General features: G+C 40.7%; 1 protein-coding gene across 2 annotated transcripts in view; it reads right to left on the reverse strand.

The window, feature by feature from the left end:
- PIK3R1 (phosphoinositide-3-kinase regulatory subunit 1) overlaps positions 1-18,164 on the reverse strand; it is an 83,384-nt gene that overhangs the window by 58,387 nt on the left and 6,833 nt on the right. For both annotated transcript variants that reach the window (XM_044772649.2, XM_070519555.1), the window contains exon 2: positions 13,672-14,389. In XM_044772649.2, the coding sequence (XP_044628584.1) occupies positions 13,672-14,005 (334 nt within the window). In that variant the 5' untranslated portion in view covers positions 14,006-14,389. The remainder of the gene's footprint in view (positions 1-13,671; positions 14,390-18,164) is intronic.

Consider the following 18,164-nt stretch of genomic DNA (forward strand, 5'->3'; position numbering starts at 1 on the left):
CTCCCAGCGTTTGCCTCTGGGCAGCTGCCTTCTTCTAAGCCTCGACCTGCAAACAGCACTAAGTAAGATAATGCAGGTTGAGAACACAGCACCGTGCCTGGTACAAGGCGAACGCTCAGCGCACACCAGCAGCCACATTAATAGAGAATCCTGTTGGAGAAAGTTCAAGCTTCTCATCTCAGAGGTAAAACATTTCATCTGACATGCATTTAAGAAAAGAAAAAGATAGCATCCAGAAGCAATGAACTAAAAACACTAATACAAAAAAATGGCAAATACCACCTCTTTTCAGGATATCGAAAATTCCTGTCATCATTCAGCTACCTGCCCATAAATGAAAGGTCCAGAGTAAGGCAACAAAATTAATCAGAGCCTACACCATCTTTGCCTAAAACATTAAATATCAACTCCATGAGGTGATTTCTGGGAAAAGGCTTTAAACCAATCAATAATGGTCTCTTCTTTTCAACTCCTATAAACAAAAGATTTTTTTCCCCTTCATTTTAAGAAGCTTTAATTACTGTAACCCCATCCTCTCCATTTCCTTATCTTAGGAAATTATACACTAAATGTGAGACAACAGAATTTGAAGATTACCAACTACATTTTCTAGGATATAAAATTTAAAACATTTCAATATGAGAATTAAATATAGCATCAGACACTGGCAAAAGATGGTCCCTTAGGGATCCATTGCATCAAGGGACTGTTAAGCAAAAGCCTCAGCTATTTTTCAAATGTTCTAGAAGTGGATTGAGCGGGGGTTGCCCGAGAGGTGGGAGGGACAGTGGTTTTGTATTTTGGAAAAAGATCATTGTGAAACTGACCCCATCCTTTTCTTCTAGAGTATATGAAAAGCAACTAGCTTCACAGCTAGACTCTAACTAACCCTCCCTCCAGAAAAAAAAGACAAATATTTTCTCTCTTCTAGTTAGAGAATATAAATTACTTAAAATATTAAAGAGATGTAATAACTAGATTGGAATTCCCCAAAAGCAGTTAAGAGAATAAAAATAGTGAAGTGATAACAATTCACACTGCCATTAGACACGCAGAGGTCTGAGTCGCAGCACAGACACAGGAAGTTGGCAAAGAAAACAAAAGTAAACATTTTGGGCATCCTGTGAAAGATCTCCTTCATGTGGGCCAAAGTTTGATAATTCTAGTCACAGTAGAGCTGGATAGATGTGGTCTGACAAGAAAAAGAGTTTCAACCTAAACAATTGTGAATTTTTTGTTCCAAGAGGTTTAAACTTCCTCTAAATGTTAAAGCTGACCAGGTTTCTCAAGTTTCCCTTAAGGGGAAGATTAGACCACAAACGACAGTTACAATCTAACTGCATATGTAACTACAAACAATGATGCCTAGCAAAGGAGCAAGTCCGAGCTAGTTTTCAATCCTTTAAAGTTAATTTTAGTGAAATAGCAAAGTCAACTATAAAGGTGTATTTGCATAATTAACCCAACAATGACCTTTCTGTATTGCCTTATATACTGTACTATGAGATATATGTTTATGTAGAAGATTATATATAAGTATATTTATAGATAGCGTATATGTTTTCATATATAAATGTTACATACCATTTTATAAATTTATAATGTTTTACATATGCAACATTTTGAGAAGCACTCCCTCAGCGAGGGCTAACTTGAAGGTTAACATTTTAACCATTTAAGCCTCACCGGTTCTAATCCACCAAGGGAAGGAACTGATCTCTACAACTGATCGCATCTTCCCCGCCTGTTGCTCTGAGGAGGTTCTTTTGCTGAAAGGAAGAGTAACTCACACATCTGCTTCATTCTCTTCCGTTTTTCTTGGGTCGATTGCCTGATAGTGGAAAAATCGGACTGTTTAAACTTACTTTTTCATATCAGGCCGCATCCTGGGTCACTGGGAAGCCAGGAGATCATTTGCCCCGCTGGCCAATCGGCCGTGGCTGGGGACAAAGAAGTGTCACACAGCATGAACTTACCTCCAGGCAGCGTGGCACAGTTGCTTAAGGACACTGGGTTAACAGTCAGATGCTTTGGGGTCAAACCCCAACTCCTCCACTAGCTGTGTGACCGGGGGCCAACACTCAACTAAGCTTTAACTGCTTTATCTTCACAACGGGCGTGGTAATAAGCCAATGTCACGGACTTCTTACGAAAAGTAACAAGTTAATGTAATAAAACGCTAGAACAGCACCTGACACAAAACTAATATTTGTTCAACACACAAGTATAAGTAGGTATAAATTCAGTTTTATACTTATGTATGTATACATATATTTGTATATGTATTTCTTTAATATTTCACACACGGTAAGCATCTTCCTCCAGTCAATATTTTTATAGTTTGTTGTGTATTTTTTGGAATGTGCATTTGTATTTCTAAGAATTTGGAAAATATATACTTCACAGTTTTATTCTTCTTGTAATTGCTTTTTTTTTTTTAAGATTTTATTTTTTCCTTTTTCTCCCCAAAGCCCCCCGGTACATAGTTGTATATTCTTTGTTGTGGGTCCTTCTAGTTGTGGCATGTGGGACGCTGCCTCAGCATGGTTTGATGAGCAGTGTCATGTCCGCGCCCAGGATTCGAACCAATGAAACACTGGGCCGCCTGTAGCGGAGCGCGCGAACTTAACCACTCGGCCACGGGGCCGGCCCCTTCTTGTAATTGCTTTTTAAGTAAATCGAGTTCTTTTTTAACCTATGCCTTTCTAATTATAAAGCCTAAGGATGAAAAGGCAACTTTTATGCCCTCCCATGTGACATGAGAAATTTAATATATCTTCCTGAGCTCTTGCTTATCAGAGAATGCCTCTCAATTGCCTTTCCACATGTATAAGGAAGCAGCCCATTATGTTCTTGAGTCACCATCTTTTCTCCTCAAAACTCTACGGAAAGCAATCTATTATCTTTGGGCATTTACTGCTACAAGGGGGAGGAAGCCTGAATTTTGTTCCTTAGTAGTTAACGAGACATTTTGGCAAGATGTTTTAATAGTATTCTTAATAATAAAAAAAAATTGCCAAAACATACCTAGAGGTGGCCTTTTGCGGATTTCATATGAAGAAAGTGGCGAACACTTGGATCTGCACACATGCATGCAAGCTAATTTTTATGATGATCTTTTTCACTTGCTATGATTTCCTGTTTATCGCTTAAAATTCTCACGTTAGATCTTCTCTCTAAATATCTACAACCTTTTCCTTCATTTTTATATTTTTCTTTGGATTCGGGAAGAACCCTGAGTTTCTCCTTCACAACATTAATTTTATTTTCAGCTGTGTTAATTCTACTCTGTACTGCCTCTCATATGAATTTTAATGTGCACATTTTAAATTTCTTTATAATCATTCTTTTTTATGGTTTCACTCCCATTTCATCCCACCCTATTGTTTTTTTAGCTTGTCATCAGTGAACTGCTTTCTGTCCCTCTTTCATTAGTGCCACGCTTCTTGAAGTAATAAGTCATTGTTAGAGGTCTGCCCTTCCTTCAAATCTTTAATATGATCTCCCCCTTCCGTTATGCAGCAACATCTCTCAGTAGGCTCAGCTATATTTCTCCTGCTTATTGATCACTAAATAAGGGAGATCTACCCAGATCTGGGGTTTGCTCTGAGCTACTCCTGATCCACTTGGGGGCTCGTTTCAGATCTGCAGCTGGTTGGCAGGTCGAAATGAACAGTTCCCAGGCCAAGACCCAATGTGGTTTTCATTTCTAGGCAGTTTTGCTAGCCTGAAGGAAAAGCTTCTCCTGGCTTTGTGGGCGTCTGAACGAGGGGGGACTCACACAATACCGGAGCCCTCAGGAAGGCCTCACAGGTCTTTCCACCTCCAGGCCACCTCCAGCACTTCACTTTTGTGGAGAGATTATCAGGAGGTAATAGTAACAGCCCCTGTCCTACCCACCCAGCTCTGCCTGGTTCTTTTCTGAGCTACGACCTTTCATGGAATAAAAAGACATTGTTGGGAGAGATTAGAAAGAGGAAAGGAAGAGCATTCTGGAGACAGCTGCGGCGGCTCTCTAAATTTTGTGCAGAGAGTTGGGGAGGACATGGCTCTGCTCACCTCCTTTTAGGTGGTCCAAACTTATTCTGCCTATGTTTTCAAACCTGGTTCCAATAGTTTACAGTAGACATTTCTCCCACTAGTTCTAGTTTTTATAACTACTTAGAATGTAAGTGCTTTTCTCGATCTTCCTAGGGACTCTACTGAGAAGGCTCAGGAGGCTATGTCAGGACTACCAGGCAGTGACCTTTTTAAATCAGGAAACTTTTAAATAAATTTCTTTTTCACCTGAAAGAAACATAAGCCAAACTAAAAGCATCCAAGAAGTTTTGCTGGCACTCCTCGCCTCTGAGAGACTATCTCTGTGCAATGTCACATGTCCTTTTAAATAGCTAGAAATAAAATCCACCCGTGCCTCTCACTTGCCCTCATCCACCCTCCTGTCTTCGGAATTCAGGTAACAAAAACACAACATTTATGTTATAAACTTGGCAGTGATTGACTTTCCTGAGAAATAAAGTTTGACATTTAAAGAAATTTAGTCATTTAGCCAGTCTTTTAAAAGGGCATTTATTGCTAACTTAGAACTCAGGTAGAAGATTTCAGATTCATTTGAGGGAATGAATCTGTACCTATGGATTTCAAGCAGCCGCTATCCACATGCCAAAATACATTAATTCTTATGATGGATACCCTCAGCTTTTTGGCTTCTAAGTAGGTAATAACCAGCCTGTGCTCCACTTGAACCAAAATGATATCATTGTGAGTCAGAAATAAGAAAATTTGAAACTCAGGGAAACATCTGAAGCAGATATTTAACTTCCTCAAAAAAATAGCAGCAATGGAAGGAAAATCATTTATCAATGGGGCACAAATTTGAGTATCTGATCAAGGTGAATTTCTTCCCGAGAAAAACTGAATATATACACATGTACCCAAAACTCTGTCTCAGTTTCATGGTCTTATCAGTCTCTTTCTAACTTAACCCTTTAATATATTTAAAAGACTTAAGAAAATGTTGTAAATCACATGTCAAGCAGAGGTAATTTGTTGCGTGGTTGTATGAATGTAACAGCCAATGAAACTGAACAGATAAAACAGACATAATTAAAGACCACCCAAAGAGCAGAAAATATCTGGTTTCTTCACTTACTGATAACTTCACCAAGAACTGCTGAACGATCCACAGGAGTGCCTGCAGGAGCCGTTCTGGAATCCCCTGACTGTGCCTTCTGTGGCGCCCCCATCCCGTTAAATATTTACACAATCGTTTGAGCTTTAAGTTTACTAATCTGGAAAATGGTTACCATCGTGCCATCTACGCAGGGTGATTTAAGGATCAAATGAAAAATGTCTATAAAATGCCAAGCACAATGCTTGGCAAAGAGTAAATCTGCACATTTTTAAGGTAGATTTTGAGAAAGGCGTTTTCAACATTTAAACAGACCCATGGGGAAGAGAGGGGAAATGACTATGATACACACTTTTTGATATGTTCTAACAAAATTCATTAAACCTCATTCCTTGGTACTCAGTAGATAATAACTATTTAGCAATAAAGTCATCTGGCTCTAATCTCTGAATCTCTCACCTTCTAAAATGGAAAATTTATTTTGCTACCTAAAAAAAATAACATAATTAAGAACATTGTGAAATACTCTGAAATTATAAATCAATAATGATACAAACATTCAACTATGTTTCTATAGTCGGGACACAGGGATGGAAAGATATATTTCAAATGAACTGTTTACTGATAGAAAAAAAGCAACATTCTTAAACATTAAAAATTATTTTTAAAAATAGGATAAAAACAAGGCTAGCAGTGTTTAATGCAGATTCACAATAGATTATTTTAACAACCTTCTGTAATTTTGAAAACTGCATTTTCCAAAACTCAGCAGCAAGCTGGAATCAATGCTGAATTTTTCTCGCTATAGCAATGGTACCATGCATGTGCTGAGTCTGAGGGCGCCATGGCAGTTTTCCTCCTTAGGGTAAAGCTTGGAAGATGACAATGACCACCTGATGGTCTTGATACATTTACAATGCAGCCTTGCCTAATGTCTATGCTAATGTGTTACCTCTTGGGTACATATGTTAACACTTCTATCACATAAATTTGAAGAGGTCTGAAACAGACAAATGTTATAACCATCACACTCTACCTGCCTTGGAAAATTTAACAAAAAAACCCCAAGACAAATCCCTAGGAACTCTAAGCGCATATTATGTCAACAAATTTAGTTATACTACACAAATGCAGAAGAAAGGAGGCATTCCAGGAATATCTTTTAATTCGCTGATGAATTGCAACATGTGAAACTGGAAGTCTCAAACCAATTTAGACATCACCAACTGGTGAGTGCCCACCAACAGAGGTAGAGTATAAATTCTCACACCGGCGAAAAAGATCTTAAAATCATATAGTATGTAGATTTGCAAAAACTTGGTACCAATTTGCACTTTTGTTACCAATAATCCCATATAATCCCTCAGACCAACCTTCAATGAGATCTTGCAATGAAGTCACGTGAGTGCATCTGCCTATCCATCCTAGCTTGTTTCTCAAGTCCCTTCACTACTTTCCCTTCTTCTGGCTTTTGGCTTGCAACACTGGGAAAACACCACTAGTGAGAACTTAAATTTTCTGGGCTTTGTTTCTCCAACAGTTCTTAAGAGTAGGAAGGGAGAAACTTTTACTGAACAAGTGTCAGTAAGAGGTTAAGGCAAAAATATAGCTAAAACTCAGAAGAGACAGTATCTACTTTTTCCTCTACAATTAGAGAACATTAGTATTAGAACGGTTAAGGAATTTATAGGAAGCAAGGCAGAGAGAAATTTCTGACTCAAATAATGCATCACAGAGACTCATATTTCACTTACGTCTACATCTTTACTATCTCGGATATCAGATTTGATCAGCAAATTACAAATAGTCTCCTACAATACAGGGTAATAAATTCACAGTTGGAACTTCAATATGTATCAAACTGTGACAGGACAGAGGAATCTATAGGCATTGCATAATACATGCTACCAACTGAGAACAGATAAATAGATGAATACAACCACCTCCAGGCAAGAAACAGTACAGAGAAGGTATTCCTGCAAAGGACAGCCATGCTTTAGATGGCATAAAGCCACTGGGATAAAGTTCTGCATACATAATTAAACAGAAAGATCTGCTGCTTGTTTGTTTTGTTTTTAATTGCAAAGTCATATTTTATGAGAACATTTTAACAACGGATATTGCATGGAATTATCATACAGAAACAAAATATCGTGGTCACTCGCATAAGTTAGGAAGTAGGAATAACACCTTTATAAAGTATTCTGACAATATTTCACTAAACTTGACACTTCAGCGAAACTGTACCAGGTAATTCAAATAAGGCCAATTTCTAGTTCACTTTGATCTCTTCTATTTAGATTAGTTTCACTGAAAGCCTAAGAACTGTTTTGATATTGAGTGCTATAAACTCAATTAAGACCTCAAAACATTAAGATATAATCTATCATGCAATTCTGCTTCCCATTTCTAGCTATCACACCAAGTTATTTTCTCCTCTTTCAGCCTTCAAACAATTTTATGTCCTTCCCCATGGAAATCTGTTAGCAACGAAGACACACATATATGCAACAGACAGCTGTGCTACTAACATCTGTTTGCTTTTACTAAGAAAAACATAGGTACATAAACGGCATGATATACTTAGTATTCTTATTTGCCAGAGGTACAAAATTATCCCCTTTTTGGATGCTACTTAGCAGATGTAAGGATAATAATCTTTTGTTGTTGAATTTCAGAATGTTTATTTTCTCAAACTCTGACTTACTGGAGAAGCGCTTACTAATCAGAATTTCTCCTATTTTAGACAAAGCAGCATTCACCTAGAAATCAAAAAAGACTGACATCAAAGTTATCAAAGAATCTATTGACAACTAAGCTAAAAGAGAAACAGCATATAGAGCTCTACTTTTACGACAAAGAAAATTTTATTAGAACATCTAAATGAACTTGGTTGCTGGTAACCAAAACAAGCTCAGTCTGCTTACACAGCTCCTGTTCCAATAAGAGGTGTGAAGGCTTTATTTAGGTTGTACAGATAAGGACATTCGACCCTTTACCCCTTGCAGAAAAAAGAGCACAGAATGAAATGTCTAAAGCTAGGAGCCTTAACGAAAGCACCTGCAAGTACATCTCACTTAAGAAAATATGAGTCGTGCACTATGGTGTTAAATGACACAGGTCCTGGTAACCTGGTGGAGGGGTTTTCCTCAAATAATATCTTATCTGTAATCCTGAACTTAACTTGTCACCACAGTGCCAGGAAAGAGAAAACCTAGTTCCTCCGGTCAAACAGACTGGAGGAAGGAGGGAGGATGTCTTCCTCTCCTCTCCGGGCATACCAGTGGGACTCCCTAACTCATGTCCCTCAGGGTCTGCCTGTGAATCCCTCACGTGGCCAGCTCAGGGCAGAAGCTTCCTGCTAAAAAGCAGCAAAGGTGAGAATCCTTTCTTTTCTTGTCAATTTCCTTTTCACATAACCATGGATATGCAAATTGTCAATTAGGGTTACTTTCCTTACTCTCACATTTCTGGGGAAACAAAATACTTAAATTTAAAATTACCGGGAAAAATGTCTTAAAAATCAAGAATTTAGTAAGAAGAAGAGAAATGCTGGTGCTTACGAGAGAACCGTTATAATATGTAAATTAGTACGTGAGTAACATTCTGTGATCATAAGAGAAGTGGTCAGGCTCATCTGATTTTATCAAAAATAATTATCACATTTGTTTTCTCCAGATCTACTCTTTAATGAGTCCTATTGATTACATCTTCAGAAATGTATTCCATTTTGTCCTAAAGCACAAAGGGCAAACACGTAAATTTTTACACCTAGGTAAAAATCTCTAGCGTTCTGATTAATTTTTCTGGCTGGTCAGAAGTTGGAGACAGAGCTCAAAAACCCTTATCTCGTCAAATATCCTGTCAGCAGCCCTGCTTTCTCACAAAAGCAGAGTGGTCAATGCAGAACGGGCAGTCAGCACCAAAAGTCGGACGTCTTACCCCAGCATTCAGGGGAGTTTATCAAGACAATCCTCCAATTTCACAGCAAAGTCTCACGTGAGTAGGAGAAAAGGTGACAGAGGTTATGACAAGGCAAAGTCTGAACTAAAACAGAATCCATAATGGCAGAAATTTGTGAAGCAAAACATATTACTTTCACAGGTACTATTTCTGTGAGTAACAGCGATACTCACCAAAGGTGTGTAATTTGGGATCAGGTCACTATCTTCTGTGACCTCCACGCAGTGTAGTCAACTGATGTGATTTAGGACAGCCCTGCTTTCTAGATAGGGAGCGACAACGGTGGAGGGACATTCAAATGCTGAGTGTGAAAAACGTAAAAATAACATGGCTGGGGAAACTATGAAAGCAAACTCACATTGCAGGCTTTTTTCTTTTTCTGTTTAAAAAGAACTTTCACCAAAATTTAAAATAGGCCACACCAAATGTGTGCTTCATGTTTTATTCGTGGAACCAGCTGGGACCTGGGACCCGCCCTTAGAGTTCAAAGTGGGAGTGTGTGGACGGGGGAATGGAGATGGATATGAACTCAGATCAATAGCGATCTCTCAAGTGAGCAGATCTCAACATTCTGTACAAACTAACAGGGTCACAGAATCTCACTTGTCTGAATATTGTGCATGAGCATGACTTTAATTAAGGCATCTCAAAATAGTGTCTTGAGAAATAGCCCCGCTGGGAAACTTACCTACGACAGAAAGGAATACAGTTTCATTCCCTGATCACTAAACCTCCCCCTCCATCAACTCATTTCCTTGTGTACAGGGGGAACATGGTGTGTACGGGCATGGAATGCCAGTGTGGGAACAGCCTGCAACAGACTGAGTATCGCCTTTCCACTCCTGTCCTGAGAGGAGCTCGCCTCTCCTAAGGAGCCTGTAACACCCATTCTGCACACCCATCACACCTTCACCCGCACAGCACATGGAGGAGGCGCTCTCCAAAGAGGGTAAAACGGGGCTTTACTGGGTTGTGGGAAAATGAAATGCGGCATTCATACTGGCAATTTTAGCCCCCATGCAAAGGGAAGGAGATAAAAGGAGGGGAGAGGGCATTAAACGTGCACGCAAGGACACGTGCTGATCTTGACACATCGGCTACTTGCTTTGCTTAAGTGGCTGACTGAATACACTATCAGCTTAACACACTTTCCCACCAGCAGAACTACCTGTCCTAAGCATTGGTGTAGAAAACAACAGTTTTGGAGACGTAGCATGCAACGGTCAAGGCCAAGGCTGCAAGATTCTTCAGATGTGAATGATGCGAATAACAAACCATGATTTCCAAAAACAGGAAGGGCTGTGATAGCCTTGTGTGCCTCCACTTGACATACAAAGCACGTGGCTACTTTCAAAAGTCACACAGGATGTGAAATAGCTAGATGATGAGCTTCAACGACAAGCACCCACCCACTTGCTGAGAACCTACTGCATTGTTCTAGAGGCTCGGGATAATTGGGGGACAACCAAGATCCCCGGCCTCACGGAGCTTACAATCGACCAGAGGGAACAGACCATAAACAATCAAGGTGGTGAGTAAATTCTGAAGTACCTTAGATAAAAAATGCTTTGCATAAACAGAAGGACCGGTTGCCACATGAAATAAAGTGAGCAGAGCGAGGCTCCATGAGAAGAAAGATCTGAGCAAAGAGGTGAGAGTGGGTCAGCCAAAGGGATGTCTGAGGAAGAGCTGTGGGAGGGAGGGGACGAAGGACAGCCATGAGGGGGGAGGGGTGGGAGAGGCCATCAGGAGGCACGCTCTCTCAAGCCTGGATTTCATCTTTCATCCCGGCTTCCTGGCAGAAAATAAGGATGCAGTTCATGTTTACTGAGTGACTTCAATTCCAATAAATACAAGATTGTCCAATAAACAAATCCAATTCAATCTATAGGCTAGGGCTTCCTAAGAAAACCCTGTGCAAAATGTATTGGCAGAAAGTACATTTTCGTGAGAGGAGCTGTGTATCAGATTTTCAAATGGGTTTTTGACTCTCTTTGCCCCTAAAAGTTAAACTTCACAGCTTTATTTCCAGGAACATACAAGGAAAGTAGAAAAGCAGGTTCTATTATATAAGGAAGATCCACATACAGAGTCCACTATGGGCCAGAGTCTAATGACAACTTTCTTTTAAACAGAGAGAAGATGGTGAGAGCAGGATCCAGGGAGCACAGGCTTAGACGTGCTCGGCCGGCAGGCAGTCTGAGCACCCTCTGTTCACCCCACGGCCGTTACAGGGATGAGCCAATGTCCACACGACACTGTCTCAACAAAAGAGACCTGCATTTGGGCCTCAGACCTCAGAGGTAACCTTCTAAATAAAATACAGACAGTCAAGCACAAAAAACAGGCTAAGTCAGGTGGGAGGAGTAAAACAAACAAGGGGCTACAGAATTCAGTTACAGTAAGAAAAAAGAACCATCCTTTCTCAACTGCACACAATCTGTCACTGTAAAAGCTTTTCAAATAAATACACACTTAGGCAAAAGAAAGCAGAATCCCATGGGTTCCAACATATAAATTTATCCTTACAACTACTTTCCATATCAATCTGACATACAACCACTAGAAGCTACTGAATTCCTTCCATAGGAATCATTTAAACAATACAAGACTAATGTTTCTAGAAAATCTCATGATGAGTGCTATATTCCCACCCAAGCCCTCACACCGCCTTTTCAACCTTTCAATTACCCTAATTTCTCATTTATATTCAGACCTGCTCTTTCTAATAGTTTCATGCACATTATCATGGGTCTCTTTCTTGAATTCTGTTAAAAATTTTCATTTTACTCTACCTTTCCATGTATTAAAAAGAAAAATGAAAAAGCTGATAAAAATCTCAATTGTCACCACATTACATGAGGAAGAAAGCACTATAAAATAGTTTAGGACCTAAAGAGAGAAAACCATTTTTCTTATAAGGAAAGACTTGCTTTTCTGTATCCAAATGAAGTTACACTTGACAGCGGTTATCAAATGCAATTTTGTTTAGAAATTATTTTTACAAAATCTTTTTGTCACTAATGTTGACAAAGTACCCTCTTTTCACCTTTTAAACAATCTTCTTAATCAAATTCAGATATTTTTAGGATTCTTTAATCTTTTGTATTCTGGGACAAATTAAATCATTTTTCCTTTTGAATTAGCCTACTTAAGAAAGTGTTTCCAACTTAAAAAATAAAAAGTCAAATTAAAAATACGTAGTTTGTTGGGAAAAGAACAATTACATATATATATATATATATATATATATACCTTCAATCTGCTAAGTGAAAATATGTAAGAAACGTAAGGGCTGACAAAATTAAATCTATATGTGCATAGTCAAGGTTTTCTGATTCACTTGCAAAGAAAAATTAACTTTCGCTTTTGAACTGTAGAGTAAAAGATATTATTCGGATATTATTTATAAAGTACAGTACAATGTTTATGAAACAAGTATCCGTTTTGGGTCAGATGGGGGAAGGAAAAGCCTTCCCCTCGGATATCCTTGGTAAATTCTTTGACTTTCACAAAATATTCCCAATCCTTTTATGACCCAATGCCAAAAGGCAGCTATTTCCCCTTGCATTCTGCTTCTCTATCTCATTCATTTGTGCTAGAATCAGCCAACGTTAAAGAAGGCATAATCACATGAGAACCTCTTCCAGAAGTACCTGGGGATGCTTCAGTCAGTGCTGCTCAACATGCAACCACTGCAGTCGGGTCCACTGACTTCAAACATAGCTTTCTCAGTGTTCGAGAAAAAAAGATTACACAAGGAAAAATATGCTTGAGATTTACTAGTGATGAAACGAATTGTTTGACAAAGTTGATAACAGCGAAGCTGAGCAAAAGGCTTGTCTCTGAAACTGCATAGAAGAAAAATGTCAAATGAATGGCTGTGCACAAAGCTTGAGTATGGACTATCTCCAACAAACAATGAGTGCTCTGTGAATCAAGGTGCTTTCCAATGAAGAAAAGTATTCAGAGATCTTGTTTTCTCCTGAAGGCCAAGCACACTACAGGCATTAATGCCACAAATGACATTGCTCATGAAGGACAACACCACCCTGTATATCTCTGCTAACTACAGGATTAACTTCAGCTTCAGCCCTAGTGTTCCTGGAGAGGAAGCCAGAGGTAGACACCAGGTTACAAAAACAAGGGCTTCTTCTCTGCCAAGTTCTGTCGTCATGCTATTACTTTCTATATGTCCCCATGCAAATCATATTACTGTTGAATATATTCATATTAGACTTACCTTCCACTCTCTCAAAATGATTCTTCAGATATTAATACCAATCACAACAATAAGAATGCAATAGACATTTAATTCAGTGGCAACTATGATAACAGTGTTTAAGGACATTCACTATACAGGTTCTCAGACACCATCTCCCTATTTTTCTAACAACTCCCCACTCTACAAACACAAATTTCTAGCCTTGTAATGACTAAGCTTTTATGCACCACATGTAAATTCAAGTAAAGTTTCCCAAATGACTTCTGCCCAAGCATTACAGCCCAACCTAAATCTAAGACTTTTCCTTTCAAAAAGAAAAGGAGTCATCAAGCAATCACTCGTCAATACTGACCTTGTTGCTCACTGTCTGCTTCAGTTTTTGAAGAACCTGGTGCGACGGGAAGGGGTCGAGGTGGCCGGGGCTTTGGTGTCGGGGGCGAGATTTTTTTCCTTCCAATATATTCTACGTAAGTTCCCGGAAAGTCCCCCCTCTCCCCCGTCGTTTCATTATAGCCGTTTAACCAGCCAATCTCTTCAGGCCTGGCTTCCTGTCCGTCACAGAATCCAAGAGCTACCAAGGACCCTTTATTCACAGTCAATATGTCACCCAAGTGCAAGTCAATATCTTCTTCTCGTTCCTTTTTATAATCATAGAGCGCTCTGTACTGGTACCCCTCTGCACTCATGTCTGCAAACCTGTGACCATGCAACAGACGAGTCTGGTCACACACTGCAGCCTAATTCTACGTTTCTATGGAAAGTGAAGTCAGAGAGTGTGTTAAGATTCCCAATATGTGTCCAGCAGAGGACAAAGGACAACTCTCCAAAGGTTTAAGAGGAGAGGTGATTGGCCATCCTGCTGTCCATCTGTCCTCCATCAATTGTGACTGAAGTCAGGGCTCCACTTCCTCTGTGGGCCACAGTCCTCCCACTAGCTTCCTCTTCAGCAACTTGCCAACACTTTGACTCCAGGCTGACTCTCACAGCGAGGCCCAATCCTCTCCGACACTCCTGTCACACTGTCCATCTGTCGCCTGATTTTGCTGTTGCACTCCACTGGCGAGCTGCACCTAGCAAAGGAAACACAAGACTTATGAATGAACATCACACTTCTCCATCTGTGTGAATCTGAATTTCTACTTCATTCAACAAGTACTTAATCGATTTTGCAGATATACACAGGGCAGAGCGCCACAGCCCTACAGGGTCTACACAACAAAGATTAGTAAGACAGACCTTGCCTTCTAAGAACACTAGGCACGGATCTAAGGGGTATGGGCATGTGGCACATCTGGTAAACAATGACCCATTACACCAGGTAAATGCCATAAGAGGGGCAGAGACTAAATGCTAGGGGATTCAAAGGAGGGACAGACCACATCTAAATGCGGGAATCTGAAGATAGAATGGAATGTGTGGCATGATCTTAGGTACAGATGTAACAATGTCATAATATGGGGAGAGTTAGAACAGCAAGTCCAATCCATCTGGAGCCATAGAGGGAGCAGTAGACTGAGTTAGATAGACAGGGGTCATAGGACATCATGCATGCCTGTGCTGAGTTTGTGAGTAACGCAGTCTACAGTTGAAAAGTCTTGGAGAAAGGGGAGCAACAGGATCAGAGTTGCACTTGAGGGATCTCTGTCTAATCAGGGTGTGTAGGAGGGACTGGCATAGGGACAGAAGAGGTGAGGAAAGCTATGTAAGGTGTATTGCATCGGTCTGGGCAAGCACCCATGAGGGCATGAGCCAAGGTGGCAGCAGAGGGTATGGAAAGGGGAGGAGTGAAGTAAGAGACACTGTAGAGGATGTGGCAATACTTGCATATGGGTCACGACAGAAAGGACCAAAGGTGCATGATCCTGAGTTAATGGGAAGAATTGAGCTCCAGCATCAGGCAAAGGGAAACCGGAGGCCTGATGGGCTGAAGGGGCTGCTGGGCATACAAATGCAAGTGTGCTGTTGGGTGGCTGAAAAGCTGAAAAGCTGGTCTGTGGTTCAAGAGAGGGACACACTGGAGATTCCATAATCAGCTGCAAATGAGGCAAGGATGAACACAGTGGAATGGAGGAAGTCACAGGGAAAAATATTAAAAGTTAAAAAATGATCCAAGGACCAAATGCTGAGGCTCAGTAAATGCGACTGAAAAGGGAACGTCGAGGTTTGGAGACAATGCAATGTTCCAGAAACAAGGGATAGGAGAGTTCAAGTATGAAAAGGGGATCCCTAAGACTAAATCCTGCAGAGGCCTCCAGAAGGGGGAAACTGAGGCAAGGCTAACATATTTTGGGCTCTGTGCATCGTGGAATCGTCACGGACTTTTGAGAAAGCAGACTATGTCTAGCAGTACTGAGGATGGTAATTAGAATGTAAGGAGTTAAGGAACTGAAGAGGAAGCAGAGATGGTTGTTGCAGGTTACTCTTTAAAGACAGTTTAGTGGAGGGGGAAATGGGAAACGAAAGTTTTTTCTTATTCTTTTTTTAACATAGTGGAGAGGCAGAGCTACGAAGTCAGAGCGTGGATGGCCAATAGAACAGCGTGCACACTCCGCACTGCCTTCATTCCTCAGCATTACCTTTATTGTAAAGGGTAAAAGCAACCTAAAGGTGAATTTCAGTTAAGCTGGCAGAACGATAAAGCAATAAAAACAATAGCCACACAATTTCAGTGTGCTATATCAAAGAGAGACTTTCTAAGTTTTCAAGAGCAGAACATTTAGAAGTTTAAAATTATAGGCACTCTTCAGTGTAGGCACTTTAAGAAGCAAAATCTAATCACAGATTAATTGTTATGCTGGCATTCAGAAGTGTAAAGTATTCCACCGTACCTGGGGAAAGCCTCTTAGCTGGAATACAATAACACTCTTAGGAGAGCTCCATATTAAAAGAAGCAAAAACAAACACTGGAAACCTTTGTGTAAGCAAGAATGTTAATTTGAGATAATATTCCACTTCGTATTTCAGTTGTCAGAAAAAAAATTAAAGCAACCAGCACAATGTACGAGAAAAATAAACTATATTATGTCTGAAGACAGCCTCTCCTCTTGATGGCTCCAGAATGAAATTAAATAGTCACTGCATAAATTCACACAAAAATGTAGAAGCAGCAAATCTCACTTTTAGTACTAATGCACTCTGTACAAATGAGAGACAGAACTCTAAAGAACGTGAAAATTTACATATCCCTAAATGCCTGGAAACCAGGCAATATGCCTAAGAATAATTTACTTCCTCCAAATCTGCCTTGAAATGTTCGTTAGCTTTTCCTGGCAATGCATGCCTTTTTGGAAGAAAACTCCTGAACCAGCAGGCTGGGTAGACCTTTCTGCCAGCTGCTGCCTATGGTTTCCTCTATTTCCAGAGCCCAATGGGCCAGTTTGGTGAGATTCCTGACAGAATGGGGAATACAATGATTTCTCTCTCTCTCTCGCTTACACAGCCCTCAGCCACCACCAAGCCACTGCTCACCGCACACCTATGCAGCTATGCGTGTTTCTCGCCAGGGGACACTGTAGTAAGAAAAGGCTCCACGTCTGGTCAAAGTCTTACAAACCTGAAAACGGGGCTTAGGTCAGCCTGAGGTTCAATCTGTGCAAAGAGAAAAAGAACCCCAAGGAACCTGATGATTAACAACCAGACTCCAGAGGAGCAATCTCTGCCACATGTGCCAGAGACCCGTATGGCTCCACAAACTCCCCCTCCACTGCCACTTCTAAGAACCTTCCTTTCTGTGTAAAAAGAATCCTGTGCAGGGCCCGGCCCCATGGCAGAGTGGTTAAGTTCAGTGTACTCCACTTTGGTGGCCAGGGTTCGCAGGTCTGGATCCCAGGCGCGGCCCTACACCACTTGTCAGCCATGCTGTGGCTGCAATCCACATATAAAGTGGTGAAAGACTGGCACAGATGTTAACTCAGGGCTAATTTTCCTCAAGCAAAAAAAGTGCAAGATTGGCAACAGATGTTAGCTCAGGGCTGATCTTCCTCAGCAAAAAAAAAAGAATCCTGTGCAGAACTCTGGGTCCTCGTTGGATAAAAAGAACCCCAGATCTTCTATGACTCTAGGATTGTAATTAGAACACATCATTCCTGTCTTCTGGGACTCCACAATCAAGGCCAGGAAGATGAATCAAAACAATTCAAAGTCAGTCATGACTCAGTGCCACTTAGGTGGTTGGAGAGCAATGTTGTAAGAGGGCAAGCTGACTAGTCATTTGGGTGGCGAGGTACAGACAAGCCTTAGCTAGGGAGAGGAGGCAGGCACCTCTACCCTACTGCAGCCTGCACACTTTCTCCTGACCGCCATGCTCATTTTAATGACTGTCATTGCCGTCATGGTCATCATGGTCATTATCTAACACTTACTGGAAGTTATACGGGTATTAACTCACTCAATCATCATCATCTAATATTTACTGGGAGCTATATGTGCATCAACACGTTCAATACTCAAGATAACCATAAGGCAGGTACCATCAATATTCTCACTTTACATAGGAGAAAACTGAAGTGCAGAGTTTAGTATCTTGAGCACAGTAACACAGCAATTGAGAGGTGGAACCAGAACTCAGATCCAGGTAGTCGGGCTCCAGAGCCTCCACTTTACCACCACTAGAACCTACTTCCCAAACGCAACTGGCTTCAATGCCCAGGGGATCAACGAGGCACACTCCTCGCCTGCACACTCTGACTTCTCAGATTAACCTTGAATGTCTGCTTTTTACTCTCTGCAACAGCAGCCTTACTGCTAGTGGTCATGGCTCTTTCACAAACACACCTGCACAAAAAGAAGCCACTGTAACTCAGCAGCAGTTCCATCAAGTCCAAGACCCAGCAGCATCTTGGACCA

Source organism: Equus asinus, chromosome 10 (genome assembly GCF_041296235.1).
Source record: "Equus asinus isolate D_3611 breed Donkey chromosome 10, EquAss-T2T_v2, whole genome shotgun sequence".
Lineage (NCBI taxonomy): Eukaryota > Metazoa > Chordata > Mammalia > Perissodactyla > Equidae > Equus > Equus asinus.